At 40.8% G+C, this 18957-nt stretch overlaps 1 protein-coding gene across 1 annotated transcript in view; it reads right to left on the reverse strand.

Moving 5' to 3' along the window:
• Positions 1-797: 797 nt before the first annotated feature.
• Positions 798-18957, reverse strand: part of LOC128297961 (serine/threonine-protein kinase par-1-like) — a 35557-nt gene continuing 17397 nt past the window's right edge. The window contains exons 8-18 of the mRNA XM_053033680.1: positions 18504-18789; positions 18301-18428; positions 18020-18197; positions 16395-16784; positions 12669-12766; positions 11785-11899; positions 3681-3707; positions 3213-3254; positions 1961-2107; positions 1615-1733; positions 798-1540 (exon numbers count right to left, since the gene is read on the reverse strand). Of these exons, the coding sequence (XP_052889640.1) occupies positions 1482-1540; positions 1615-1733; positions 1961-2107; positions 3213-3254; positions 3681-3707; positions 11785-11899; positions 12669-12766; positions 16395-16784; positions 18020-18197; positions 18301-18428; positions 18504-18789 (1589 nt within the window). The 3' untranslated portion in view covers positions 798-1481. The remainder of the gene's footprint in view (positions 1541-1614; positions 1734-1960; positions 2108-3212; positions 3255-3680; positions 3708-11784; positions 11900-12668; positions 12767-16394; positions 16785-18019; positions 18198-18300; positions 18429-18503; positions 18790-18957) is intronic.

Raw genomic sequence — 18957 nt, forward strand, 5'->3', positions numbered from 1 at the left:
TCTGCTAGCCAGCCTCACAAAACAACAGCAACACCGCCGTCGTCTCGCTTTCGCGTTTTGGTTTAAGGGTCGCCTTCCTTTGTTTCGTTCACCGATAAAATAGTAGTGCTTTAAATAGCCGTGTTTACATAGGTCGCGCGTGCCCAGAGTAAGTTCCTTTCCGGTTCGGTTTTTGTTCATCGTGTCCTAACAAACACACACACACGCGCGCGCGCGCGCAAAAAATGCCAACTTTCGTACGCATCACTGTTGCACGTTACGCTCGCTTTCGTTTACACAGTTTTTCTTTTTTCATTACGATAACTTTTGTTTACAATATTGCAACAACCCACTTGTCCTCTGGTAGGTTGTAACGGTTAGGGGTTTCTTCCTCGAATTAGATGTGTGCTTTATATAGGATGATTCATAGTTTCACACCTTCCCATGATCGGCATTAACGAGTTCCATCTTCGCAAAAGGGTAAAGGCAATGTATGATTTTGTTTTGTTCTTTGCTTTTGAGATAGAAAATGTTGTTCGCAACACTAGGGGGAGGGAGAAAAAACTATGTGCTTAACAATCGCACACAATCGCGTAGTACCGTGGGAATTTATATCAAGTGTCCTCGTTCGGTTTCTAACCGTCCCACAGTAGCAGCATCTTCCCCGATGAGCTGGAGATCGTGCATCTAAAACGGGAGCTGGCTAACATCCGATGCATACACCTATCGTGGCCGAGCTGCTGTCTCCTCTTGTCGATCTCGCCCTCATAGGTAGGTTGTTAGGTAGTAGGTAGGTAGGTAGATAGGTAGTGTACAACTATAATTGATTTAACTAACAGTCAATATTGGGGTGGTTGTTGATTTTGTTTTTTTTTTTCTCTCTGCCCGCTCTTGGCTGCTCACAGCGTGGTGGTACGCAGCAGCGATGCGAAAATGCTGTTGTAACCAGCGGGTTGACAACCACCTCCATCACCGGAAGTAGCAGCCTCGGTCCGGGGGGTTGTACCGACCCCGTTGTCGCTTTCCTTTTCCCTCCTGCCACCACCCTTCGGATGGCGCGGAGATTGCTGATGGTGGCCGGCCCTTTCTTTGTCCTTGCGTCGCAACGAAGACCGTCCATCCACGACCACCAGTGACCAACGCTGTTTGCCGGCGACATTTGCGGAGGATAATTTCGCACGCATCGTTACATCGGTCGGGACGACGGTGACGTAGTTGCGTTCCTTGAAGGTACCAGCTTCGTCACATCTCGTGTCACCTTTACCATTACCATCACCACCACCACCACTACCACCACTACCACCGCTGCTTCCGCTTCCATCTTTCCTTGTATGATTGCTGCGCTTTTGTTCCGATTCTGATTCTGCTTCTGCCATACCACCAACACCACCGCCAGCTGTCCCGTCGTCATCGCCACCGTCATCGTCGTGCCCATCGCCGTCGCCGTCGTCCTGGGTCGTATCGCTCCCGACCGAGTGATACTCTTCCGATTTTGTATCGAGTCACAGGCGTAGATCGTACGCGATCTTCGACGCAATGTTCTTGAAGCCGATGCTGGTGCCTGTTGCAAGAGGAGAAGAATAGCATTAGTGGGTATTCCAATTATGATGAAAAAATTATGCACCCAACGCTTACCCGATATTCTCTTAAACCGGACACCGTTCAGCGATAGCCGGGGAAGCTTGCAGACTTCGATTTCCCACTGCACTAGCGAGTCCGTGTTTGGGTCACCATGCACACACAGCAGCACGAATCTAAACGTGGAAGGAGACAAGAAATTTAAAATGGATAAAGGTTAAGTATTGGACCATAACTCGACTCTCATAAGATTGATGAACCTTGATATTGCTGGATCTTCAAAGATTAATGAACTTCGAAAAATTCTAAAGTCTCCGAAATTCAAAATTCTCCAAAGATCTCCAAATCTTGCGAGATTCGCGAATCTTCAAACAACAATTACAATCATTATTAACTCGCTTACCGTTCTCGCTGTTCATAATCACAATTGTTCTTGTCCAGCACGGACCGAATCTCGGCCATTATCTCGTCCGGCAGCCGGGGGGAGGTTGTCTTCATCGACCAGGTGAAGCGCAGCACACGTGGCTTTACCGGTTCCTCCGTGTTCGTACTGTACACGATTTGGGCGACACAAACACACGCGCGCGTACACACACACACACACCCAAACATACACACACGTACGAAGTTGTTTTGTTTTGAAGGGAATTGTTTTACGAGGTGGATGTTAATATTTCAATTGTATAGATAGATAGAGAGAGAGAGAGAGAGAGAGAGAGAGAGAGAAAGAGAAAGGGAGAGAAAAGAGTTAGGGAAGAAAAAAGAATAAAAATACGCATTATTTGTACTGTTGGCACGCGCTACTCGATGCTGCTTCGAAACCAAAGGCAACAAACTGAACAATAGAATCGCTTAAATGCGGGGTATGCGATGGACAAAATTTTATTTCTATTTCCTCTATGTCGACCCACAAACTTTATCCAGCTAATGCTTATAATCTGTTGTTGGTTTTTAACTATTCCCCACGTGTGTATTTTGTTTTGTTTGCACAAGAGTAAACATACATTTATAACAAATGAACACGAACAGGGGGGGGGGGAATACAGAGCGAGAAGAATGTAACAGAAAGTGCATCATGGAGTGTGGAAACACGCACAAACACACACATACACATACACACAAACATACATGTATAGGAAAACAATAATAGTGTAGCAAATTATTTACGAAACGAGTAAGGACATAAGGAAACAACAGCTATAAACACTAACAAATGATAACCGTGTAGGTTTGCCTATTTTTTCTGCCTTCAAAGGACGCGGTACATAAACATACACGTGCCACCAGCAAGGAAACGCAACTTAATACTGTGCGCAACACAAAAACAAAGTGGAAAAAATAACAACAAAAATGAATAGGCAGCTTATTGCAGACTTTGCAAAAAAAAACTTAACGCCACAAAAAGAAAAAAAAATTCTAAAAACATATGCACGATGGAGATGGTTTGCATAATCCTTTCGTTGAAACATTAACCGCTTGCTAGTTTATATTATTTAGCTTAAATTACAAAATTTTGTTTGTTGCTTTGCTTCGATTCCAAAGATGTGGTATATCTTAAAGATAGTTTGAAAAAAAACCATCGAAAAAGAGAGAAAAAGAGAGACAGAGAGAAAGAGCAGGAAAGGACAACTAATATTGAAGATTGATATATTTACCTAGCCGTACTTGTTGAAGTATTTGCTTGGCCATCGTTGGGCCTAAAAAAAAGTAAACAGGAGAATAAAACAAAATCAAAACCAAACGACAGAGATGGTGAGAGTGTTGAGGGCGGGTGTTAAAGAAATCAACAAGGAACGGGAAGAGGGGACATGCAAGTTGGTAAGAAAAGTGCGGGAATCGAAAAACGGGTGGGAGGAAGGGGAGGGAAAAAACAAGGAGTTAAAATATACGAAAATAAACATTAGCATAGTGAAAGAAGGGAAGAAATAGTTGAAAAGAAATGATAAGAAAAAGGAAATAAAAAGTAAAAAGTAATTAATGGCATCAGCAAACAAAGAAGAAAACAAAAGAAACAAAAAATCAATAAAAGAAGAAGAAAAAGAAAAGAAAAAGTGGGAAAGATAGGTGGGGAAGGGTGGTGAGTGCTTGTTGAGATAGAAAAAAAAACTTATTTAGCTAAACACCTTTCGGATGGCAGCCGCAAATTGTCCCTGCGTTTCGGGCATTCCGATGAGAAAAATGGAGCAAATACATAAAAAAGGGAAGAAAACAAAATTACAGAAAAAAAACAGTTCAATAAAAACGATCCAAACTGGTAAACGATCACGGCGTACACATAATAACACGACGGCAAACATGAGACATGCGTTAAACCGCGCTGTTAAATGCGTTAAATGTGTCGATTGCGCAAACATGCGCACACACTTTTAAGGATTATGTGCAATTTTTTGAGTTTATGGTGGGTTTTAGTATAATAATACGAGCAACGGATTTTGGGAAGGAGCCTGTGTATGGTGCGGTCATATAGTTTGGTAAGTCACTTTCTCCACCACACGACAATGAAACAACCAATTTTAGCCAATTAGGTAACTTGTGAGTAAAACTGAAAGTGAAAACAACCATCGGTTAATTGCTAATAGGGTTCTGCTTTACGTTGTGAAGAAGTTAACTGGTTGGGGGGGTTAGAGGGTGTTGGTAGAAGAAAAAAGATGGATAAAGTACAAGACCCTTCATAACCACACACACACACACACCAGGGTTGCAGCCAGCATAACGGTGTTAGCGGGATAAAAACGACAACCTTCAAAAGCCAAACCTTCTGGTGCGGGTGCAGTAGGTGCACTGTGTAGACGACTGATCGTATTTTGTTTGAAGCGTGAAGGATGGTGTAATGCTGGAGCGATTAATTCGAAACCTTTGCATCGCAACTGGCCGCTCTCGTGTGTTGTGGTAGCGTGGTGTTTTTTGTACAGTCGTGGCCGAAAGCATATATTCTAGTGCCACACACCGTGTAATGCTGTGCGCGTTGGGTTGGGTTACTGCTTATGCTGAGAATAAGTACAAATAAACCTTAACAGATGCTTCCCCCCGTGCTTCTCCTATAGTGTACATTCTTAGCTCTTTCTCTTCCTGTCACTTAAGCCACCTGTAATATCAGCTGTTTGAATGTAAGAAGTTACAGGATTTCGGAGCCCACCGTTCACTAAGCCCGTTGCAGGAGACAGTTCGACTCTAGTTTTAGGTGGTACATCATGGTACATCTATTATTACTTGTTTACACATATAAATTATCCAAATTACTCTAATCAAATGTACCCAAAACTTGTCAGTGTGGTTTGTTTTAATCTGTTCATTTTTTTTTTCTTCGTTTTTATGTTTATTGCTAAAATGTTGCATACAATATTTATGTGTTTACTAACAGTAATTCTTAAGAGGAAACTTTTTCTTTTCTCTTCCGATACGCATTTACATGACAGGTTCGAAGTTTTACCATCATCACCATCCTCATCATCCTGTTCATCTTTCTCTCCGTGTATTTTTGTTTATTCATTTCGTGGAAGAGTAGGGGTTGGTGTGTTTATCTGTGGCTGTCTTCTGTGTGGTAATTTTTACTCTCCTGATTCTGCATTGAATTGTCCTCAAGTGTAAATGGTCGCAATTTTACTAGAAGGATACTCTATCACATACCCACACACACACACACACACTATGTGACAATGCTGGATGTTCGAGCGTAGTAGATGGATTTATCGTTCATTTTTCACAGACGGATTTATCGTTCACAAGTCCAAAAGGGACGGAGAACAGTGGTGTACGTTCGCCACCACCATGCAGTAGAATGCACATGGACCCAACCGATCATCGAGACACAAAAAATGAAGCGCTAATACTACGCATGGAAATTTATACTAATATACTGGAAAACGATAAAATGGATCATAGGCATGAATGCTAATACTCTGGCAGGGTGTGGAAGAACCAAAAGCTTCCCAATATTGGTGTTAAAAGAAGGGTTAGAATTTGGAGTCCACACGTTTACAACCGATATTACAAACTTGTAATATAATGCCGCCGGAACGACGTTGATACACTAGACAGGATGCAGCCGGTAAGCTCATTATCCTTCGAGAATAAATTAATACCTCTCTTCCCTATCGACGGGTGTAGTAAAAAAGCAATTATCTACCGTTCAAGTAAAAAGAAAACTATAAATTAATAACATTCGACGCCGATTTATGCCATCTTCGTACACGATTCGTGTTAAAACATCTCTGCCACTGCCCTGATGCAGCATATCAACACATTCCCAGAAGGAGTTCTATGTTAACAGGCCGTTACATGTCACAGCATGTACGGGACACGAAGTACGGTCGGAAGTGATGGGAATATTTTTTTGTAACGAAGTTGTAACGTATACAACAAACTCTCTCTCTTGTGTGTGTGATGGGAGTGTGTGTGTGTGTATCTATGTTCGTGTGCTTCCTATATAGAAAGGGCAAGGAGCGCCATCGCTTTCCCCATTACACGCGTGCGTTTAGCTCACCATCTGGTTCGCGATTATTTTTAATTTTGAAACTATAAAAAAGGGAAAGAGAGAGGGAGAGAGAAAGAAAAAAAGAAGATAGAAACAACCAATAAACAATAAATGAGCGCAAACAATTACTTCTGGGGCAACAACGGGGCAATGAGAGGGTAAGTGGGGAAAAATGATGGAAAAACAAATCACTGCATACTAATATACCACCTTACACAGAGATATAATTGAGCTTATGATTAGGAAGGTAGGAAGAAAAAAACAGTTGAAAAGAGATGAGAAATTACAAAGAAAATAATAAAGGAAAGAAAAAAACAAAAGAAAAATAGAAATGCATATGCGGATGGTAAACAGAAAAAATGAAGTAAAATTATGCAATTATTACAGTCATTATAAAAAAATATATAGGTAAACTAATATGAAAACTAGTTCGTAGTAGACTAATGCTTGCAGCCAAACAAAAAAAACGGGAAAGTGTATTAAAAGTTTGGTAAAGTAGAAACAGATGTTGCTGGAAAAGCGCTAGTACAGGAAAGTAACGAATCATTGTTGTACGAAATGGAACGGAGAAACTAATTTTCGCATACCAGGTTAGGGAGCTACGCGCTACGTAGCATTCTACGCAAGCTGGGAGGAAAATAGAAAAAACAATATTACTCGTGTGTATCGCTCGATGTTCAGAAGGTGTACACTTAAAGGCATCCATTATGCCTCGAATGAAGACAAAACAAAACATTAAAGGTCACAACTATATCTGTACACAAACAAGGTTCTACGAGACTTTAAGTTCGAACAATCCGCCCAGGGTGTGGGGTGGAGGTTTGTGTGTTTGCTTTACGCGTGCGTGCATGGTTCGATTCGTGTTTAACTTCCGATTTTTCGTATACTACCGTATGTACAATCGATAAAACTAGATTAGAAATAAATTACAGCTACGAAACAGCACGTGCACGTCAAGAAGTCAGTCGTGTAACGCCAACGGGAAATCTGTATAGCAGCAGAGCAGGATCTTGATCCTTAAGTATTTCATCTCCCAGTTGGAGAACACAATAGGGAACCGGGAACCTGCCGTAACGCTCAGTTGATGAGGTTTAGCTTCTAACCGTTAAGACTAGCACTATGTGAATTCGGCGAGAATTCGGCTACCTTTCTCGTTTGATTGCTTGGAATGATTGTGACGCTCGCATCGGTCGGTCGGCTTGGTGTTTGGAGGATAAATGTGGTATGCCATCCTAGGTGGTAGACGAACAACGATCATACGCATGTTTTCATATGATAGCCTTGTTAAAAAATGACATACCGCGAGTGCTAAGGAAATCTACTGAGTTTTCATTCCGTTTGCATACATTCAGGCGGTTTGTGAAGTTTGCGATGTGCATGGAATATACACGCCCAAAAGTATGCAACGGCTTGCTTCTCACATCTGCAGTTTTTACAAAATTTTCCACTGTTTTAACAGGACCGCACATCTGGTTAGGTTTTAAAAGCTTAAATTACAATCTCTCATTCATTGTTGTTATGTTAAGCTTGAGTTTCCAACACTGTACAAAAGGGATCTCATTGCTACCATTCCTTCTATTCCGTTTCCTTTGTTACATTCTGCATTACTTGTATCTCATCATAATTTCAAACATCAAAAACGAATTCTCCGATTCTTTCTAATCGTTTTTTTTTACAAATTTTCTTATGTTGCTAATGCTGCAGACATCTGGCACACATTGTGTTTTTGCAAATTGTCCTTTTTCAAACCGTACTCTGCTCTGTATCGCTTTTCTCATAATTACAAAACACAATCTCAGTCTCTACTGATTGAGCCTAGAAGTAGAGAAAAAGTAGACAAAGAGAAAGAGAAAAACGGAGACAGAGAGTGAGAGTGTGGAAGAGAAGAGAGAGAGAGAGAGAAAGAAACAAATAGTATTTTACTTTCAAACAAACACTTGGTTGATCGTATCGTGTGTATGTAATCAAAGGCAAAATAAAAACTGGAGGGCAAAAGGGAGCTGGACATTCGGGTTGGGCGAATGGGGGTGGCGTAGGTGACTGGTGGTTTGAATGATGGCACAAAACCAACGGTGTTTAAAAATAGCAGATACGAAAAGGTGAAACGGTTTGCAAACGGGAGAATTTCATCAAGTTTTGTAAGAACAGTTTATTCTTCATATAACATAATCAATGAGGCATAAACGGAGCCAAATTGGGTGCTGCACAACGAGGAACGAATAGCAGAAGGCAAAATGTAGAGAATAATGACCGCTTGCGTTTGTGGTGAATTAGCAGCAAGTTTGAAACATGGAGCATAACAGGATAAAACAAAACACTGCGTTACAACATTATTTTGGGCTCCAATTTTTCCACTAACAGTTGGTTTTGAACACCGGATCATTTCGCACCACAGCAAAGGTATGATGTAAAGAGATTAAATCAATTTTAAATTTAGGTAAGATCGGACAGTCGTAACACATACACACAACCCAGTTGTGGACAAACCGAAAATGTAACTATCCCTAACAGCATTCTTGCTAAAAATCCGCAAACTTATCATACGGTTATCATCTGCATAACAAGCTGATAGTGTGCTTTGACATTTGCGTCTGCAAGTATGCAACACGCATTACAAAATATTCTTCATTGCGGAACAATTGTTTGCACATTTTTAGCAAAGCTACGGTGTGGGGTATAGTCAGCAGAAGGAGTAGCGCGATGCACAATGTGTCCAGAGTACGAAGCAACGTATGAAGAGAAAACTCTCTTTCATAAATTTCCTAAGCCTTCGCTTATATATATTATTGCGTTTTGAATGAAATTTTGACTTTGTTACGAGCTCGATAGAGGAAGAGAAAGGAATTCGTTAACGATGAGATTAAAAAGAAAATTGCTTTAATTATCTCTGCATAGAAAAAAAATACTAAAAAAGTATCCTGCCACTGTATACATTACACTATTTTCCGTAACATTTGTACTACTATGACGTTTTACGTTCTAGTATTCTTTCGATTTATCTAAGCAACATCAAATGCTTTTATGCAAACCTTTTGTATTGATTACATATTAGTATTTCACAAAAAGAAACTAAATAAAACAAACCGATTGAAACCAATAAACAAAAAAACTAAGCAACAACACATGCGACACATTGGTGTAAAGATTTAAATTGATAAACGGTGAAAACTTCAACGGCATTTAAATAACCATTATAAAATTGAACATTTAAAAACAAAACTCATATGTCATTAGTAAAATGTACTGAACGGCAGTAAATTAAAAGGAAGGTAAATGAAACAAACTAAAAATATTGACAGCGAGCAGTGTTAGGGGTCGTAAAACAAAGGGAGGTCCGAAAATGAATACTTGCTAAGAAATTGCTCATGAAAGTTTATCATTGTGCAGCGGTTTCTCATTCTATTCTTTTACAATGAATTCAATGTTTTCGCCACGTATGAAGATGTAAATGATGTAAAGCCCATAGCGGTGCAAATATAGGGAAACGTTATCGATGGAAGACACATAGAAACAAACATAGAAACACATAGAAATATGGCAAGTGACATAAAACAAACACAGTTGCACAGAAATGGTGTTCAGTTATAACAAAATGAAGGACAACGAAAAGTATTAATTAGAAATGTTAGCCAAGCGCCACAGATGTGTGCGTAATTTTATCAGCGTGATATCATAGGGGCAGTCGAGCGTGAAAAGGAAGATAGCACATTGGCCAGACCCAGTACACCGTTTTGCTTGTATAGAGAATTTTTTTTTACTTAATACAAAGGTTAGTTGTCTTACGAATAACATTAAGAGTAAGAATAAAACGAGAACACATTTTCGTTGTGTTTTGGATTCCTAACCATCTTTCCCATTTGTTTTGCTTAACGTTTTATTAAGGATTTGTGATTTTCGCTAACTCTTCCCTAGGTTTATGCTCGTTAGTGCTATTTTGGTTCGATTTATAGTTTGTTTCATATTGTTAGATCCGTCCAGCCTTCCCTCTAACGCACATCATTCGCTAACTTTCTAATGAATAAAGTTTCTTATCGTTTACCAATACGATTTGGTGTATCTCTACAACACTAATAACAAGTTACACTTGGTTCATAAAATTGATTACAAAGACGTCCTTCCCTTCCCCACCCAACTCCGCTCTTTCCTTTCCTTTCCATGCTGCTATGTACGTTCCACACGTTCCCCTAATCACTAGAGTCTGAGAGTTTCTCTACCCAGCAGACCGCACTAAGCCACTAAGCCTGATAAACGAGAAATTGTGTATCTGTCAGTTCTATAGCCCTACTAACAGCTAATAGCCTATCCACACTTAATAGTGCTTGCGTGTTGTTCGTACACATAATCATTCTCCAGTGGAAAAGGAACAGTTTAAAAAATGGAAAAAACAATAAACTATTGAATATTTTATAGAACAGGTGGAAAACTAACTAGCAATTGCAAAATCGTGTCCTGTGTTTGGATGTTCCGTTCTGCATACAGCTTTTCCCCAGCCCCCATTCCCTGCTCCCCATTTTCCCTGGACACATCCACCAGGCACGGTTTAATCCTTTCCCGATGTATCCTTGAATTGGAAAGCCCTAAAACTGTAAAACCATGTAAGCGCAGTGAAACGCAAACCCACAGCGAGTTTCGCCACAGATGTTGCCATTGGAAGGCAAAAACAAATTAGAAAGTAGGAAAAAAGAAAGAAAAAAAACGAAAACAAAATTATAATCGAATTTTCCCAAGGGAACGACGAAACACACAAAGTAAGCCCGGTAACATATTTATAACATTCCGGAAAAATGATACTTTTTAAAGAAAACACAATACAGGACAAGGAAAGTGAAGAAGAAAAAAAAACTATCACTAAACATAAAAACAACCTCTATGCTCTATGCTGTCTATTCATTTGGGCACGCACAACAAATCAGACGCGTTTCAGATATAATTCTCACGCTTCCTCTGGTATATTTGATGTTTTATAGGCATATTTTGTTTCCCTGTCAAATTAATTACGTAACGAACAAGCATATGAACACATCACAGCACCGATATAACATAATCACATAGCATCTCGGACAACACACGAATACAATCATCTTATTCAAAGTACAGAGTGAGCTAATAAAGTTTGGACTTTCTTGTGCACCACACGTTAGCATGTTAATTGTATATGGTAGAAGCATGTGTTTAGTGTAAATGGTTTAATTCAAACCATTGTTTATCGAACAGTAACTACAATAATTGGAAGTTTATTTTGTTATTGGTAGCAATACTTAGGTAAAGTGTCAGAGAAGCAAGGTACCTTGATGTCATGAGAATGAGAGATCGCACAAATTGAAACAAAAAAAAACACTACATGAAAACAACACATGAACAAAGCGGTGAAACTGTTAAAAAAATCACCATCGATAGCCTAACAATGATTGTAAGTTACTTAAGCGATACATGGGACACTAGAAGCTTTATTAAATACGAACAGTTAACAGAAAATGGAAACGAGAAAGGAAAATCAGAAAACAATACTCTTAGTGAACAAACAGAAACACGGTAAAAAGCGACAGCGTGTGGAAGGAACTGTTCCACAACTTAGAAACATGAAACACATTGAGGAAAGTGGATAGGAAAGTGCAAGTGACAGATAGAGGGAGAAAGAGAGACAGCGAGAAAGAGAGACAAAGAGAGAGAGAGAGAGGGAGAGAGAGACACACACACAGGCTGGAGGAAGAGATGCACCAGAGAACGAGAAAGAACACGGTTCGGGTACTTACCGTTTGCTAAATCTGGTAGTAAGTCTTTGCAAGAAAGTCTTGCCAGAGTGTGGCGAATCACCGACATTACCGCCCGTTCCGGCGTATACCGTGCTGTTTCGGGATCTGGTTTGTCCTGCAGGTCGTCGTTCATCGTGGCACGGTGTAACATGAAAATGAATGAAAAGTTAGTACCATCGTCTTCGAACAATCTGGGCTTGTGAGCGAGAGATGTCCACTAAACACCCTTTGTTGCCCTCCCTTTCCCTTATTCCCTTTCCCATTTGCGTTTCATCCCCTTCCCACCATTCAAAGTTGAATTTTAACTCTTTTTGAAATAAACAATTGTACTATTTTAAATCGCTTCATAAACACAATATTAAATTTTGTAATAAAAAATCAAAATAATTAACCAATTTAATAGTAATAACGAAAACCGAACGAAACAAAATGTATAATACACTAGAAGCACGAGTCAAGAGCGATTTACGGTCAATTGATAACTATATATGGATGGCAGGGATAGGAAATGCACATTAAAGAAGGACAGTTAAGTGAATCCATCGATGGGAGTAGGATTACATTTTGACTATGTTCAACAATGATTTTATTCCGCTACCGGATTTTAAGGGAGATGCGTTCCTTACGGTTATTAAACGGTAGAAATAGATAGCACCAGAGTTTAGCATCCACATGTATCTAAACGAACAGAAATCTAAAGTAAGGCAAACATCGGTTCGTCTGTTGTCAGAAACAGGCGGTAAATATACCGAAGGATACAGCGATGCAAAGGGTACAGCGAGCCGGTAAAAAGGGGAGTGAAACGGGAAGGCAAGAAATAGCTGGGTTGTAAATAGTAAACAATCTCCTGGTCATGAACGCACGCGCACACACTACACACTTACCCGAATGGAAAGTCGATCGCGATGGAACATTCCTGGGAAATGCAACCGGTTGTCTGGAAGAATTAACGGCTGGTGTAAGACTATTGCGATTCACCATGCTGTGTAGTGTTTTGGGTTGAGAGTGTGTAAAGGTTGTGGAGGGTTGTGTATTTGTGTTTGCATATATAGATATAGTAATATGTAGAAAATTGAACGGTAGTGACGGTAGGAAGGTGAGGATATGTCCGTGATTTTTTTTTGTTATATGTTATATGGATAAAGAATGTTTCATCGTTCGGGAAGGAATGAATTCGCAAAAGAAGATAAGTTGAGCGGTTCATTTGATGCAGCCGAAGACATATGCACGTGAAATCGTTCGTACAAAATGTGGCACACAAACAATTCGAGTTGAAAAACCACGAAATCAATGTACGGGGATTGTGGTGTTGGTGTTGGGAAGAGTAATAAAAGAAAGAAAATATAAGAAAAAGGATAAAACATCGCAGACAACATCATATTGGGTTGGGGGACGTCAACGCGTTGACACGGCCATTCGAAGATCAGACCAATCGTGACGCAGATCGTCACGGGAATGAAAACGGGACACACGACACAACGGTCACAGGAAACGGAAACATGATCGAAGCCAAAAGTTCGGTACATTACGGACGGGAACATGAAAAGAAAAAGAAAATAAATAAAACATGAAATAATCGAACATTTAGCGTGGGACCGAACAGAACTGGGAAGCAAAACAATCATTGGAAAGGCGTAATAAGGAACCAAAACGACAAAATAAAATCCACAGAAGATTCCAAACAAACGCAAACAACCCGTATGAAAAGCATAAACTCAACGAACGATTCAAACCATGTCGTGGAGAAGCAGGTAATGACCGTTGTGGAAATCGGAGCAGATGAAGAAAAGTTGGAACACGCATATATGGGGTAACTATACAGTGAAAAAAGGGGGATCGTTCCTTAACCGCAGTTGGAACACTGCGGAAGTATTAATCGTCTTGCCATAATAACAATTTACCGTACCGACAAACAAGGACTCACATCCATTTATCGCTCATATGCAAAAGATGCAGTTGGTTATGTTGCTTGAAATTGTAACACGCCGTAGCATTAACAACATGTTTGTATTTTGGAAGCATGTACATATTTGTCATGCAACACTAGGAGCAATTGGGATTAATTGCGGGGCGTATTTAGAATGCGTAGACCTCTTGTTGGACGGTTTCGGTGGTAAACGGAACAAGGAAGTGTTGGAGGGGAACCACTATGCGAACGATGTCGTTCTTTAAGAACAATATTACAGTGATAAGGATATATACAAACAATTCTAGCATGCACAAGAACGAGTTCTAATGTGGTATGTACACGAAAAGAACTTAACATAAAATAAACATTGAATATTATGTGTCTTAATCTTTGTGTACATGCTCCACAGCAATCGATGAGACCGCATTCACACGTCAATACTGGAGCTCGAAGATGTTGCCCAATGTAACGTAACGTTCAAAACCAATCGCCTTTGGTCAACGGTACGAACGATGGGCGGAGCGTCTATAAATAGCTTATAAGTTGGACACAGCAAAGCTAACATGCAAGTCGACCAAGACTCGGGCGGTTCTCATTAGCCTCGACGGCGATGGTACAATTTGGGTCCCGACGTACGTCATCGTCTTTGACTACGTTCTAAGAAGTCGCCTTCAAAGTTCTGCGACTATTCATAGATGTTCATGTCCAATAGGACCGCTTTACGGGGTCTATTGTAGGTCCTTCCTGTCGAAGGACGCACGAACGGCATCAATTATAGTGATGACGTGTGAATAGGTAAAGGATATACATCCCACTAATGCATACAAATGATATAATTTCTAGAGCAAAGCTCGAAGGAGAATGAGCTGGAAGGCACCTCGGTGAGCTAAGCCGTCAAACAATCTTATACCATATCGTGAAGCTCGACATACCAACGGAAACATAACTACATTCTCATGCAAAAAAAAACAATATTCTGGAGACAAAATAGAACCACCAAACAATCATCCATTAGAAGGCGAAGTTAAGAGACTACGCAGAGATCTCTTTCCGAAAGTGAAAGAGATTTACAAACAAACGAAAGAAAACTATATGCGTGTAAAATAGCAAAATGAGTTGATGTGCACACAAGCTATCAACAAACGTCAGCGTAAGAGCGAAACAATTCGAAGGAAGACAGGTATCGAATCGGTGTTTAAGAAGCAGAACTAGACAGCAAGCGCGACCGTGTAAAAGTATGACGATAGTAGATAAAACAAAGACTAACGAAAAACTGAACGTACGAGAGATGGGAATACATTGAAGCGAAAAGAGATAAAATTTAAGATCAAAATGAAACATTTACAACCCAAAATTGGTAAACCATTACTCGAAACTAACAGAAGACGTTAACGAAACAACGGAATGGCGTAAAAAGTATCCCCAAAATTAATTCACCCAACGAATTTGTTTTGTGGGAAGTAGTGACTCACCGAAAAGTTTGCGTGGTGGTACCGAGTAGTATACGAGTACGAAAGGTTCAACCATTTCAGTATCATTGCATGCGTTTGGCGGGAAATATACCCAACGGGTAGTTTCCCGTACGGTTCCCGCGATCCACGCAGTGTTGACATCATTATTGTGGTCGCAAATGGCAAATCGCGAACAGGGCCGAAACAGTTTTGGCCCACGCGACCGAGTGCAGTGCGCGCGCAGTTGTGGTTGAGGATTGAGACAAAAACAAACCAAAAATTACCCGTCAGCCGGTAGACGGTTGTGTCGCGGTCAGGTGTTTGTTTAAGAATTGAGAAAATTCCGAACCGGGCATGACGTTGAGAAAGATTACGATTTAGATGGGAAAGAAAAAGAGATATAGAAGATAATGATAAGAAACAGAATGTCTTCCGTTCGTACAATTCGATTTATGTAGGGATAATTTGAAACTTTGAATACAATGCCGAAAAAATGTGAATGATGAGTATTTTAAAGTAAATAAATGAGGACAATGAAATTGTATAAGAAGCAATCCAATAATACAGAAGTATTAAACGGCACATAAAACGTAGTCAAATTGAAAGCAAACCAATAATAGAAAACATAACCATTGATACAAATTATGGCTGTTTTGCGCCACTTGGCATGTTGAACACAAACTTTCGCAGAACGTACACAGTTCGAGAAAGCGCAATAGATAATTTAAAAGAAACAGTAATGTATCAGTAAAATCAAACAATTGAAAAAAATGGAAAGCACAGTATGATAACACACACACACAGTTAGAAACTTCGTGTTTCCCAGCTCAATGAATGGAACGATAGGAGGTAAGTATGTATAAGGAAGTGTTTAAGTAAGTTTCTTTTGGTTTATGCAAATATATGAAAACAAATGTAAAATTGTTTCAACACAAAAGTACATGAAAATAAAAACATGAACCATGTTGCAGAAAAGGTGAAATAATGCGAAAGAAATGTTTGATGATGATATAAACAAATCCACATCATCAGAAAATAGAGCGTAAATGAATAGCACATTTTAATTCAAAGAAGAAAAACCGAAAACGGGTGATTGATTCGGTAAGATTGATGAAATGTAAAAGAAATGCCAGTTTTTCGACAAGTCAGCGAAAAACGAGCAAACAACGGCAATGAAAGAACGAAAAAGTAAAAAAAAGAAGAACAGAAAACAACAAAACAACAATTCTAGAGAACATTGTGTTTTATACCTTTGTCTGAGGGGATCGTTCGTGGCGGCACTATTGGTAGTACTGTCGGCTGACGGACCGGGACTGGAGACGGATGCACTCTTGACATGTCCCTTACCGGTGCCGCCACCACCACCACCACCGCCTCCTCCAACGCTACCACCACCACCACCGTTGCCACCACCCATACCACCAACGTTAACACCACCACTGCCGGCAGTAGTGCCGCCAGTGGTGCCGGTAGTGCTTCCGGTTGTGGCACCGGTGGTTCCCGTGCCGGTGGTGTTAGCGCTGCCATTATTGGCGACCCCACTACCACCACCTCCGCCGCCACTACCCACACCACTAGTAGCCGCCGATGCCGAGTTGCCACGGTTGAATTCGGGTATTGGTGCGACGAAACTGTTGCTACTACATACCGGAGGAAGGTGAGTATAGGGGGATAATATTGGTTTTTTGTCCCCAAATTTGGAGTATTAGTTTCATCGCAATGTTTCGTCAAGTACGGAATACAATTTTGTGTACGATGAAAGCAAGCGTAATGTAAAGAAAGAGAGAAAGAGAGAAAGAGAAGAGATGTCGTGTCGCCGATTGTATTGCAGGGCACAGAGAGTAAAAAAAAAACAGAGAAAACAAATGTATATCAGGATTATGGACAAATTTAGTTAAATTCTTCTGTTCTGATGCATGATAACCCTGCAAGCCAATAGTGTGAACACGGCGAATGGTGAATGTATTCTTCTTCGAGGGGAAATGTAAAAAAAAATCATAATGCTAACACTCAAAAACAAAACAAAGAGACAACCAGCACCAACAAAGCAAAACCTCTCAAACGGTAACTGTGACTAACAAATCTTGTATACAGATGCAACCAGACGAAAGCGAAGTTTGTACAGTGTTTGTTTGTGTAACGATAGCCTTCCTTCTATCTAAATTGGAACAGAGTAAAATACTTTTTCACGCCAGGAGCAAAATTCGATTCACTACGAAACGAAATAGGGAAGTCAAACAAGAACGAAACAAAAATCCTGGAAAAATTCTATCCTAGCTAAAAATGTAATCGAACATTCGATACCACTTCCGTTGAATACACGCACGCATTCAAGAAACCAAAGATATTCTAATCCTTTCAAGAACTCATTTGCAAATATCTATGGATCAAGGGGCACAGGTGAAAATCGAAATAAAGGAGTTGACCGGTGGTGCAGCTTTTCAGTTTGTGAAAAGAAAACAAACTTGGGGATAAACAATTGAAAACCCAGCAAACACACACAGGCGTTTATAAGAGGTTAAATATGATAAGTATGGGGAGGAGCAGTGGAGATCAAGAAACTAGCCTACGTTAATTAATCGATCAGCAATGCGTTCGTGTCTAGATATGGCTGCTTGAGATCAGAAAGACACCGGTACGCAACAACTAATAACCGATAACTGTTATAAGGATGATTGGCTCTCACATTTCCATTCCATTCTAATTTCAGATTTGCTGCACGAAAACTATTAAACCACGTAAGAACAACAATGAAGGATACTCGAGTGGTGAATGGGGAAGTCGATTACTACAAAACTGAACCGCCTCGTGAGAGTGGTGTTACTGTCCACTGTGCGGACACCCGTCAGGTGTTGCCATCGCCGGACACACTTACGTTGGATCCGTGGTGGAGTTTGTCTTTTCTGTGGACGATGTTTTCTCGTACAGCGTCGTGGACCGTCTGGGCATTAGGCCGGCACTAGGGCCTACTGTCCGGGAGCCGTTGCTCGGGTCGTACTTGGTACTCGTACTGCTGCTGGTAGTACGCGCTTTCGCCGGGCTGGAGATCGATGCTGCAGGGTTTTTGGACATAGTGGGATAGTAGAAAATTGCCACATTAGTAAGATGATGCTACAATGCTATTCCATGACGCCAAATCGAAAGGATTCCGCTTACAGTTGTCTACCGAGGTAATCGGTTTAGTTATGCTCGATGCCGGTCGCTGATTCTGTGCGGCCAACCGTGCCGTATTTTCCTTGATCGTCGCCGAGTCGATTGTATTTTGACGCTTGAAATTACTGCTTCTGTGAACAAAAAATAAAAACACGGGATAAGTATATTCAAACTTCCCATTGATTAAACCCATAAACGATACTTACATCGATGTTCTTTCAGATGCACCGCCGCCACTACCGCCAGTGCCTGAACTGTGGTTGCTGTTCGCTCCAGCGTGAACACTGTTGCCGGTGACACCGGCCGTACCGCCACCGCCGGTACCGCCGCCGACCACCGTGCCGGTACCGCCTGTTGCCGCAATATTGCCGACGACACCGCCACCACCGCCGCCGCCCACGCCACCACCACCGGCACCGACAGCGGCGGCAGCTGCGGCTGCGGCCACGGCCGTCGTTGGACCGACGCCTGTAATGAAGCGTTGGAAGATTTCTAAATTTTTCATGACAATACCGTCGAGCCCCGGGACGTTCGCATCCGATCTGTTCGCCCGGGGTCATATTTGGAACGCAGGGTGTTAGTAGAAGATATGTATCCATGCAGTGAACACTCTAATATGCTAGAGGAACAATTCATCAAGGATTTCTGATGTTGCACTGC

The sequence above is a fragment of the Anopheles moucheti genome, chromosome 2 (assembly GCF_943734755.1).
Source record: "Anopheles moucheti chromosome 2, idAnoMoucSN_F20_07, whole genome shotgun sequence".
Taxonomy (NCBI): domain Eukaryota; kingdom Metazoa; phylum Arthropoda; class Insecta; order Diptera; family Culicidae; genus Anopheles; species Anopheles moucheti.